A 12,898-nucleotide genomic window follows, 5' to 3' on the forward strand; every position below is an offset into this window, starting at 1 on the left:
AATAAGCTTTAAAAAGCATTTAAAAGTTTATTTTTGAAAGAGCCCTACTCCAGCAAATGTTAGATTTTCTTGAAATCCTCATAGGTGTTTTTGACTTAGACATTTTATTTTCTGTCCCTTAAGAAAAATCTTCCTGAAGAGTTATCTTGTCTTGAATGATTGTGTTTATTGTTCAGGCAGTCTCTTTTGCAGTCATTAGACAATGGACCATAAGCATGGAGATGACTTATCAGACTCTGTTAGGATTTCCCCTTTGCATTTGTTGACTCATAATCTGTTCACAAAACAACTAGACCCATTGATGGGTACTCAGCTATATGTGTATATATCTTTAGCTTGTTTCACATTCTGTACATGGCTCATTGTAAATTTAAGTAAAATAAATTCTTGGGTTGAGAAATGGTACTGAGGCAGATTTTTTGAAAGTAGGAATAGTAGTCATTTCAAAAAATTTAAGACCCAGTGGCCTAATTATTGAGCTTTAATATAATCCATTGATAGCCCACACTTAATTTCTGTTTGACACTTGAACTTCTTTGAGAAACTCCTTTATTTATTTTTAGAGTTTATTATTTAAACTAGACGCAGGGAACCAAGATGCAGTAGATCTTTAGATTAATAAATTTTTTTATATTTTAATATGGTAACCTATGCTATCAGCAACAAAATACTATTAGAAAACTTGAGCATTTCCCATAGAGCTGGTGGTCATGTAACAGCAGTCTTCATGTGAAAAAATCTGAGGGGGCAGTGACTTGTTGGACAGTCTCATTAGAGAGATGTATGCACTTGTAAAAAAGACCACATGGAGTAAACGTGAGAGGGAGGGCGTGTGCCCCAACCTGCTGAAGACTGGGCAGGGCTGATTGAAAGAATTGCATGTGAAATGATGAAGAAAAAGCGGTCTCTCGTTGGGGTGGTGTTTCCTCTGCCAGGACACCATCCTGCTGCATTAAGCATTAGTCTTGCTTTTTTCATCTTGACCCCCCCAACACACACACACACACACACACACACACACACACACTCTCTCTCTCTCTCTCTCTCTCTCTCTCTCTCTTTCTCTTCAGTAAAAGGCAAGCATATTTCATTATCTCATCTAAAATAGAACATATTCTTTTTTGTATCCTAGAATTTGAAAACTGAGAAAGTGCCCTGGTGTCATCAGTGTGTTAATTTGAATGATGTAGTGTTAAGGCCGTTGCAGCACTGACAGCTTCTCAAATCTAGGCTAAAATAACAAATGTGCTTTCCCTAAGTAAGGGAGAGGGCAAGGAGAGAAAACCTCTTACCTTTATTGGTAATGCCACTAAGCGGCCAGTGTGTGCGTGCCTACCACTTCCATTTTCCTGCTTTCGTCTGATTAGTGGGGCTTTAGGTTTTCTGTCAACGGATACTTTCAGTAAAGAATAACTATTTTTAATAGAAAGGGGCACTGTTTCACAGATGCTAAAATGGAAAACTTCTAATAATTTAAAACAATTGCAAAAGAGCTGCCCCTGTTCTAGTGTTAGTAGCCTACGTTTAGGATCTATGCATTAGGTAGTGATAACACAGCTACAATTTAATGCCTGATGGATTTGATTGGCTCAGTGCTTAAGGTGCTTCATCATTTGTAATGCAATATGCATAAAGCCTCCTTGCTACTATTCTGTTAACAAATGAAATATCTTTCTCACAGATATTTTTTCTTTCCAATCAGAATGCTGATTTAAAGAAACAGCTTCATGAACTCCAAGCCAAAATCACAGCTTTGAGTGAGAAACAGGTAGGGGAAAAAGGAGGAGGGGCATATTTTTAACATGGTGTTCTAAAGATATATCTGCTTGAGGCTTCTAGGAGAACTGCTGTTTTTCCTCATGTGTGAAAATAAGTGTGGGCAGCCAGACTCAGTTTTAATTTTGTTTGAGCTCTGTTTATCTATTTTTATTTTTGGTTGAAATCAGTCTCTAGAGTGTCCCATGGGTATATGTTACTTGCAAATATCTAAAAGCAATGTGGCAAGCTGCTGTTAACCGTGTTAATTAAACTATACTTTACCCATAGGGGCCGGGGGTAAAGAAAATTAGTGGGAGGATGTGACAGGGAGTCTGGAGCTGTTGGATATGCCTTGTTACTACCTGTTCTAGAGACTTAAGATGGCATGTAACTAACGTGGAGGGAATGGTTGTATAAATACTTTGCTCTGAATGTAGATCTCCCATTCTAATTATTTTAATACCTTTATGTTAATCTTTATTAAATATTGACCTACTATTATGTGAAATAAACTTTGATTGAATCTTGTTAGATTATTCTAATGGGGCAAGAGAAGATCATTTTGCTTTTCTTTCAAGGATATCCAGAAAGTATTTTTTGGAATTTCTTGTATAATGACCTCCACTTCACCAACTCAGGCAGTTCCTGCCACCAGGTGGAGTGTGACAATTGATAGAGCTATAAGTAAATGTCTGTGATAATCTGACAAATCATTGTTTTCTTGTTCCTTCCTCTGGTTAAAAGGAGCAGTTTTCTATCTCGGAGGAGGAGAACGTGCAAACCAAAATGATTAGCTGATTTGCAATTGATCGTTAATGCTAGTGATATCTCATTGAAGATTTTTGATTGAATAGGTCTCAGTAATTGATTTTTATGTTTTTAAATTTTTTATTTAGTGAAATAATAGCAGCAAGAGTAATTTATTCCTGGAGATTTTTGTGTGTGTTTTGTGTATTGTATTGTGTTTTCATTTAACTAAGAGGGAGAGATAAATTTTGAGAACTATGTGGAATAGATATGAGCTGTTACTGTTTCAGAATAGAATCTTATTCCAAGCTGAGTGAACAAGTGCTTTTCTCTCCCCCAGCCTGTTGTTAAGCTAGTACGCTTCCCCATCTTGTCTTCTCCAGAAATGGTAGGTGTGTTAGATTAGGGAATTGCCAGCTAAAATTGGGAGGAGGTGGCATGGTGGAGAACAGTTTTTAAGGAAAAGATGTAAACAGTTTATTAGTATGTATTTGGCTCTGATAGTGAGTCAGTCTCTGAAGTCAAAATGATGTGTGTTAGGGAAAGTGTTCTAGTTTAGAATACTGTTAGTGCTCAGCCTCCTTGTAGTTTCAGGGTTAGGTTGACAAGATGCCAATGAATGACTCACTTTTGCTGAAAATTCACGTGTTCCAGCAGGGAAAGAAGGTGAGAACGGATTAGTGGAGTAGGGATGGGGGATGCTGTCACAAAGTTAATGCAACCTAAGGCTTCGTATGAGGAAAATGGGGCAATTAAAAACAATTTACAGTTATTTAAAATTATTGTTTGTGAACACTGATACAAGGATTTGATTTATTTCTGTAACTTTTTAATCTTTAATTTTTTTCTATGAGGGACTTCACTTAATAGAAAATTTCAACCATTTATGTTCAGTAAGACATTTCATCAAGTGATAAACACTGTCATCTGAACTAGGTTTGGATTTTAGAAACTAGAAGTTTTAAAAATGGGTCTAGCATCAGTAAAGAGAACTAGAGTCAGAAACTGAAATGCAACGTTGCAATTTTATTTGCTTCGCTATTAAAACAACCTTTTGGGAAGAACAGAAAATATATCAGTTTTAGGTAGGATAGTACCTGAAGGATACACAGCTATAAAGTTCAAAAGCTGGTCCTTCCTCAGACTTATTTCCCGCATGAAACATTGATATGTAATTTAAAATAGTCTCATCTTAGAATAAATTCCTAATGCTGAATGCCCAGCTTTTTGGAGTATTTTCCCTCACAAGATCCACATAGCCTCTGGGAAAACTTAACGATTTTCCTTCAACATTAATAACTTAGACCTGAATTCCCTTACTTACATGACTAATATTTTAATTTAACATTAATTTTTTTGGTTGTGAGAAAAGTTTTAAGTATAGAATAGTTTAAAGAATGTCATATTCCAGAATTAACATTGATTAACTTTGTCATTATTTGTTTCCATTCTTTTTCTGTGTGTTTTTCTATAATTTTTCTATATCTACTTGAAAACTTAATTGTACAAGTAATACTGTAGATGCATGCATTCTCTTACTTTGCTTTATTAAAAAACAAAATACTACATAGTCATTAATTCTTACAGTGAGCACTTACTTGTTTTTACTTGTTATTGCTTCCACAGTCTTTGATATTTATTTGATTTCTTTCTCAAGGCATTATGAAATGGAACGCTCGTTTGGGAAAATATGGTCTTTAGGGAACATCCTTCATGGCTTAAAACTCAGTGAATTTCAATGAATTGTTAGTTAGAAAGTTCCAGTACTTTCAAACTGTAACTTGCGGTTTCCGAGTAGAAACTTTACGTGGCAGATTTTGAGTCGACTTCTTGACCCACAGTGTCGGGTTGACAGTTTTTAGTAACTCAAGGAAATCCCCAGACTTGATTGGCTACAGAACTTATATGTTACATAGCCACTAAAAATCATGGGTTCAAAAATGTTTTACTGACATAGGAAAGTGCTCATGATAAAATAAGTGAAAAAGCATATGCAACTTTATATGTATTATAATCCCATTTCTGTGTATCTTGTAGGTATATATGTGCATAGGTGCATAAATGTGTATAACAACTGTCAGTATAAAGTGTTTCTGGAAGGTGATGAATTTACAGGTGGTTTATTTTTCTATATACTTTTATGTATAATTAGAAGTAAATAAACATTTAAAAAATTAATACTCTACTCCTGTCTGTTCCAGGGATAGTTAGCATTTAAAAATCTGATGATATTCTCCTCATGGTATATGAGCCATCTAATCAGAGAATCCAACTATTTTAAACACTAGTAATACAAAAGTGTGGGAGCAATGACTAATTTCTTTAATCATGGTTTCCTCTCATTCTGCATCCGTCCCTCCTCATTTTTGACATGCATCTGTGGTCTTTCACCTGTTAGATTAGAGGTTCTAATACTGGAGCCAAAGCCTTAGTTGCCTTTGTGCTCTCTGTCATTCTAATTCATTGCAGAAGCAGTCTTAACATCCCAAAGTTAGTTGCTTATCCCTGTGATATTCAGGCTTTAGCCATAGTAGTTGCATCTTTGGTTTCTCCTGCCTTAAACAGTTTGTCACCCTACATGCCTTCCCCTGGTGCTCCCCTGGCCAGCATCAGGAAGCAGCGTAAATGTTGCTGCTTCCTTAGAGCAGTGGTCCCCAACCTTTTTTGGGCCAGGGACCAGTTTAATGTCAGAAAATATTTTCACAGACCGGCCTTTAGGGTGGGACGGATAAATGTATCACGTGACCTAGACAAGCGTTAAGAGTGAGTCTTAGACGGATGTAACAGAGGGAATCTGGTCATTTTTTTAAAAAATAGAACATCGTTCAGACTTAAATATAAATAAAACGGAAATAACGTAAGTTATTTATTCTTTCTCTGTGGACTGGTACCAAATGGCCCACGGACCAGTACTGGTCTGTGGCCCAGGAGTTGGGGACCACTGCCTTAGAGGACCTATCTTCAGAACCTCTTCCTCCTGTCCATATCAGCCGTTTCTGTTATAATCTCTCATTGAACCTTTCATTTTTCCTTTATAGCTATGCCTTTTAGGATCAGGTGCAGCTGTGAATGACTAAAAACTCCAAGCGAAAATGGCTTAACCAAGGTAGACTTTTGTTTCCCTCTCATGCGAAAGCTCCGTATGTGGGCTGTGGAAGTAATAGTGGTTCCACGGTCAGGGAGCCCAGGCTCCTCCTGTTCTGTTGCCCTGCCATGCTCAGTGTGAAGCTTTCACATTATAGTCCAAAATAGCTGCTCCATCTGGTAGGAAGGGGGAAAAGCAACAAAGTGCAAGCCCTTTAATTTTAATGGCATTTACTAGAAGTTGTGTGTGGTACTTCCTGTTAGATCCTATTGGTCAGAACTTAGTCAACTCAGAGCAGGGAATATCATTAAGTGCCCTCTATTCCAAGTGGCCATCGGCAAATAAAACTCAAGAGACTCTGTTACTGATTAAGATGGGGGGGATAAATACTGGGGATAATTAGTAATTCTGCCACAATAGCTTATTACAATTTGTAATTACATGTATGTGATTTTTTTTTTTTTTTTTAAGCAAGGAAGGGAGAGAGAGACAGGAGGGGAGAGAGATGAGAAGCATCAACTCTTAGTGGTGGCACTTTGTTGTTCAGTGATTGCTTCTCATATGTGCCTTGACTGGGTGGCTCTAGCCAAACCACTGACCCCTTGCTCCAGCTAGCGACCATGGGGCCATGTCTGTAATCGCACAATTAAGCCAGCAACCCCCGCGCTCAAGCTTGCTGAGCTCGTGCTCAAACCAGCAATCTTGGGTTTTGAACCTGGGACCTCAGCGTCCCACATCAGCTCTCTGTCTACCACTGCGCTACTGTGGTTCATGCTGTCCTTGACTATTTTAAAAAATAACTGTATTACTCACTAGATTAATTTTCAGGAAGTCAGGGAACATGTTTGTCTTACTTTTTTCCGAGTATAGTACTTAGTGTAATATTTAGCATAAAATAGTATTTATTACAGAAATGCATTTGTACATCTTAAATGAATTATTTTATCCACCTGATCTTTTTCTCTGCTTGTAGATAATTTTTAAAAACAGTGCATCCTGTTTTTTATGCTTTTTAAATTTAAAGGATGACATCTTAACATTTTTTAGTGTTCTTTGACAATATGATATTTAATAGCTTCAAATATTTAATGGTCTGTCTAGGTCATCATTTATTGAACTATTCCTCTATTAGTTGATGATAGGATGTTTTCAGTGTTTCACTAATATAAATGTCGCTAGGGTAAACACCTTAGTATGTGAATCTGTTCCTTTGTGAGCACCTAAGGATAAATTCTCAGGTGTGAGATGACTGGGTGTTTTGGTCAGCCATTGCCATAACAGTTCTGTATAACAATCCAGTGTTTTATTGAGGGGCTTGTAACACTAGGTGTTTATTTTCACATTGGGTCTCTAGGTCACCTGGAGTTCTGATCTAGGCTGGACTTGGCCAGGCATATCTACTTCAGTTTGTGGGTTGGCTGGCTCTGCCTCCAGGCTGCAGGTTGGGTTAGATCCACTCTAGATGTGTTCATTCTGAGACTTAGCACAAAGGGGCAGCAGCTACCTGGGGCATATTCATTTCATGACTTATTACCTGAATTCAAGCAACAGGCCAAACTACCAAAACATGTTTTAAGCCTCTGCGGCAGCAAGTCTCTTAACATCTCATTAGGCAAAACAAATCATGTGGCCAAGGCTTAGGTCCAAAGGGTGCGGATGTAGAATTTTGTATCAGAGAGATGAAGAATTGAGAATAATAATCCATTGACACCCCCCACCCCGGTCAAAGGGTATAAAAAGTTTAGGATATTGAAAAACTAATTATTTCCAGAAAAGGCTATATCACATTAGGAACATATATGAGAATACCTAGTTTTTTGACACCCTGTAGGGGTGAAAAGAACACTTTGCTAATTGGAAGATGGATTAATCTGTATTTGATGCTTGCTGGAGGTACATTTTTCATGCCATTTGTTCATGCTACTAATATTCCATATTTATTCCACAGAATTATGTTTTGGTTTTAGGTTTTGTTTTTCTTTAAAGCTTTCTCCTATTTTTTTTATTCCTTTTTTGAGAGGTAGATCTCTTCCTAATCTTTGGTCTTTACTATTCTGACTCTATGTTTAAAAATTATCATCTCTATTTCTTATTTAATGCATAACCTAATACATGATGAACGCTTTTCTGGATTTAATAAATAGTTACCATCTATGGAACCATTCTCATTTTAAATATGAACATATTTTAGTAAAATGGATTCTGAAGCCTTTGAAAGAGAATTTTCTGTTCCTGCTATAATAACTAACTATATATGTTTTCTGGGGGGGAGGGTTTTGTTGTTGTTTTTTGGTTTTTTACAAAGACAGAGTCAGAGAGAGGGATAGATAGGGACAGACAGACAGGAACGGAGAGAGATGAGAAGCATCAATCATTAGTTTTTTGTTGCGACACCTTAGTTGTTCGTTGATTGCTTTCTCCTGTGTGCCTTGACCGTGGGGCTACAGCAGACCGAGTAACCCCTTGCTCAAGCCAGGGGCCTTGGGTCCAAGCTGGTGAGCTTTGCTCAAACCAGATGAGCCTGTGCTCAAGCTGGCGACCTCGGAGTCTTGAACCTGAGTCCTCCACATCCCAGTCCTATGCTCTATCCACTGCGCCACTGCCTAGTCAGGCTAACTATGATATATATGTTTTTGATGCACAGGACAAAAAAACTTTAGCTAAGTAGGTGACCTGAACAGTGGACTTGGTGTGAGGGGATACTGGGAGTTTGAGATGTTCCTGAATCTGGAACAGACTTGTTGATAGATTTTGAGTTATTGAATAATTTGTATTTCTGTTCCCCAGTTTATGGAATGTTTGGTAATGCCATTTAGGAACTAATGAATATGTGTCTATTGAGTGCGCTAAATATTTTTGGAGGTAAGTTTTATTTAAATGAAAATAGTTGATTTTAGTCATGGTGGTTAACTTCATCTCATATGTAATACCTTCATCTTACATGTTAAAGTACTACTTTTTTAAGTAGCTTAGAACGTTTCACATATAACTCAGTCATGAGGACATTATTGTAATTCATAAACTGGGGCATGGACTTACCCATGACTTTATATTTGATCGGTATCATATTCAGGACTAGAATGCAGATCACAGTACTCTTCATTCATTTTTATTTAGTAAATTTTTAAGTTATTCTGTGAACCTTCATCTATCAAATATTTTTGAAATAGGACATTAGGCACAATAATTACACTGCCTTTAGGCTTCATTGCCTTGGAGTCAAGTAAGTAAATTGATTCTTATAGTCTAATAATGGTAACCTGATATACATGATTATCTGTGGCCTCTGATACCAGTAACCATAAAATATTCTCCTCTTTCATTTACCACCAAACTAGTGTGATTGGCAATTACATTGGAATTTAGAATTTTTTTCCTAGAGATTCTTGAATTATGATGGGAATCTGACTTTATCTTTATTCAGGGCTTAGGTGTTCCCTAGGATTTAGTCTATCTCAGTGAGTGTTTTTTAACTGCCAGTCTGGTCCGCCAGAAATTTCATGGTGGTACACAAAAGGCTAACCACCCTTAGGCTGAATGGAGATTATAGAGCCGGTGATCTTGGTTGCATTCGCTTATGCTTGGGGTGATTTCTGCCTTAGCAGTCCTTGAAAGAATTTTTCTATTTTCACCAGTTTGCAAGCGTAAAAAGGTTAAAAACTACTGGTCTACTTCATCCCTCCTCTGCAGTACGTATGTGAACCCCTTGGTCCATTTGATTTCCGTGGAATGTTTATTTGATTTAAAAAAGAATCTAGAGTGAAATATCCCACACTGTTATTCATACCTAAAATCCTCAACTAGAGTCAAGGTAGGCAAAAGTAACTATTGGAAGCCATCTATGAATATCCGTCGTAAAAACTTCTGAAGACACACACTTTTCTTACTCTGATCTCTGTTTGTCCTAGATGTGAGTTCATCAGATGAAACAGTTTGCAAGTTTTCAGAATACTGCCCCTGAGCTTCATCTGCTGTTAATTGCTGATAAGATTAGATATGACTTTTAAAATTTCCAATATTTCTTTTTTTATGACTTCTCTTCCCCTTTTTACTTGCTTAATTATATTCTTTATTTATAAAGCATTTTATAGCTATCACTTCTGAAGAGAAGTTGATTAGTCTCCTGAAGATGGAAGGTCTAGTATGATTTTTCTAGAGCAGGGATCAGCAAACTGAGGCCTGCACCTGGACCAGATCTGGCCTGTCAACTGTTTTTGTAAATAAAGTTACTGAAACCCAACCACATTTTTTCATTTACATATTGTCTATGGAAGTTTTTGCTACCAACAGCAGAATTGAATAGTTGTGACAAACACCTGCCCGCATATAGAAGAAGTTTGCCAACTCTTATCCTAGAGAAATTTAACCAGAGAGGCACTTGACTCACAGTAGAACAGTCTAGGGCAGAAGGGAACACCACACTGAAAACAGGGCATGCAGTTAACCTTTGAGCAATGTAGGAGTTAGGGGTGCCAACTCCCTATGCTGTGAAAACTCCACATATAACTTGATTTCTCAGAAACTTAGCTACTAATAGCCTACTGTTGCTTTACCGATAATACGAACAGTCAGTGAGCACATATTTTGTATGTTATATGTATTACGTACTGTATTCTTACCATAAAGTAAGCTAGAGAAAAAAAGTTATTAAAAATCATAAGGAAAATACATTTACAACTCTGTACATATACAGTATATTGAAAAAAATTGCATATATGTGAATTTTTAGCCCATGCAGTTTAAATGCATGTCATTCAAGGGTCGACTGTATACTGAGTAAGGGAAGGCTCTCCTGTGTACATGCCAGCCCCACAGTTTTCAGTGCATTTTTAGCATCTCATTTTTTAAAATCCTCTTTTACTTTGGGTTCTTTTCCTCTTTCTGTCTTGCTACCCCCTCTCTTTTATAAATTTATTGAGGCATAATTACTGTAAAATGAACACACATTTTTTTTTTTTTTTTGTATTTTTCTGAAGCTGGAAACGGGGAGAGACAGTCAGACAGACTCCCGCATGCGCCCGACCGGGATCCACCCGGCACGCCCACCAGGGGCGACGCTCTGCCCACCAGGGGGCGATGCTCTGCCCCTCCGGGGCGTCACTCTGCCGCGACCAGAGCCACTCTAGCGTCTGGGGCAGAGGCCAAGGAGCCATCCCCAGTGCCCGGGCCATCTTTGCTCCAATGGAGCCTTGGCTGCGGGAGGGGAAGAGAGAGACAGAGAGGAAGGGGGGGGGTGGAGAAGCAAATGGGCGCTTCTCCTATATGCCCTGGCCGGGAATCGAACCCGGGTCCCCCACACGCCAGGCCAACGCTTTACCGCTGAGCCAACCGGCCAGGACCTGAACACACATTTTTAAAACTTTAATTTTGATGGGTTGAAGTCATCACTACAATCAAGGTAATGAACATACTTATGACCTCTAAAAGGTTTTTTGTGCCCCTTGGTAATCTCTCTTTTTCTCCCCCCTTGTCTAGTCCTGTCGCAGGCACCTTGCTTTGCTTTTTGTCACTATAGATTAAGTTTACGTATTTTAGAATTTTAATACTTACACAGTATGTACTCTTTGGGTTGGTACTAGTTTTTAGCTATCAGAAATAAAGCTACTATGAGCGTTCATATAAATCTTTGTGTGGAGATTGCTTTCATTCTCTTAGGTAAGTGCGGCTGGGTGGTATGGTAGATGCATTTTTAACTTTTTAAAGATGTTCCAAAAGGGTTGTCCCATTTTACATTTCCACTGTTCTAGTTGCTCCACATCGTTGGCCGTTCTTAAATATGAGCATAACAGCCAAGAATCCCAGATATTTAAGGGAAGCGATTAACATGAGAGGCAAAACATCCCTTGAGAATTAGGAGGGACAATTCAAAATAACTATAATTTTAGATTTTTTAATCCATTTAAGAGATGTTGCGTCTATGAAACGAACAAGACACAAGAATAAAGGAACAATTAGAAAACAAGTCTTTAAAAATATTTTTTATTGAATTTAATGGAGTGACATTGATTAATAAAATTATTTAGGCTTCAGGTGTGCAATTTTATACAGAATTGTTGATAATAAAAAACGGTTTAGAAGGTGAAATTTGAGCAATCTCTTAATTTGTAGAAGAGACAAAGGGATGGACAATGGAAGAACAAAATTTTAGAGGATCAATCCAGAAGGTCTCATGCTGGATCAAAACAGATTCTAAGTTAAGAGAACAGAAAGTGGAGAAGAAAAAATTGCCTAATAACTAACAGAAGTTTCTCAGAACTGAAGAGCATACATTGCAGATGAATAGAATTTACCGAGTACCTAAAACTACGAATGAAAAAACAGCCTCACCCACATACCAGGGCACATCATTGTGAAACTGCTGAACAACAGGAATGGAAGATCTTAAAAGCTTCCTCAGAGAAAAATAAAATATTTGTGCACAAGGATTGGGAATCAGATGGCATAAAAATTCTCAGCACTAACATAATAAGCTAGAATTAAGTGGAATGATACTTCTGAAATGCTGAAAATTAATTTCCAATGTAGAATTCTATACTGAACCCAACTTTTGATCAAGTCTGAGTGTAGAATAGAGACATGCAAGGTCACAAGACTTACCTCCTATGCCCCCTTTTTGAAAAAGCTACTGGCCTGACCAGGCGGTGGCGCAGTGGATAGAGCGTCGAACTGGGATGCCGAGAACCCAGGTTCGAGACCCCGAGGTCGAAAGCTTGAGCGCGGGCTCATCTGGTTTAAGCAAAAAGCTCACCAGCTTGGACCCAGGGCGCTGGCTGGAGCACGGGGTTTCTTGGTTTGGTGAAGGCCCGCGGTCAAGGCACATATGAGAAAGCAATCAATGAACAACTAAGGTGTTGCAATGCGCAACGAAAAACTAATGATTGATGCTTCTCATCTCTCCGTTCCTGTCTGTCTGTCCCTGTCTACCTGTCTATCCCTCTCTCTGACTCTCTCACTGTCTATGTAAAAAAAAAAAAGAGAAAGCTACTGGATGATGCTCTCCATGAAAACCAATAAAGGTGAAGACATGGGTCTATAAAACAGGGAATTCAGTACAAAAGAGAGATGAAGGAAATCCCCTGTTTGATGAAGGAAAAACCTACATGACTTTTGTACAGTAGGTTTAGAGAACAACTAGCCTACTTGGGATTGGAGGATAGAGATGTCTAGGAAAGATACAGACTAGAAAAAAATGGACTAGTAGATTATATGATGTGTTTTGAGCCATTATTTAGGTATGTTTTATAGCTTTTTTGGAAAGTATGGGGAAGAATTAGTTATAGGAGTATAGAAAACCAAGCAAATGACAAA

The 12,898-nt window shown here is 38.0% G+C and overlaps 1 protein-coding gene across 10 annotated transcripts in view; it reads left to right on the top strand.

Annotated features, from left to right (window-relative positions):
- The window catches only part of PHF21A (PHD finger protein 21A), a 178,805-nt gene that overhangs the window by 41,403 nt on the left and 124,504 nt on the right, over positions 1–12,898 (top strand). For all 10 annotated transcript variants that reach the window (XM_066362589.1, XM_066362553.1, XM_066362597.1 and 7 more), the window contains one exon: positions 1,703–1,768. In XM_066362589.1, coding sequence (XP_066218686.1) covers positions 1,703–1,768 — 66 coding nt within the window. The remainder of the gene's footprint in view (positions 1–1,702; positions 1,769–12,898) is intronic.

This window comes from Saccopteryx leptura, chromosome 1 (assembly GCF_036850995.1).
Source record: "Saccopteryx leptura isolate mSacLep1 chromosome 1, mSacLep1_pri_phased_curated, whole genome shotgun sequence".
Lineage (NCBI taxonomy): Eukaryota > Metazoa > Chordata > Mammalia > Chiroptera > Emballonuridae > Saccopteryx > Saccopteryx leptura.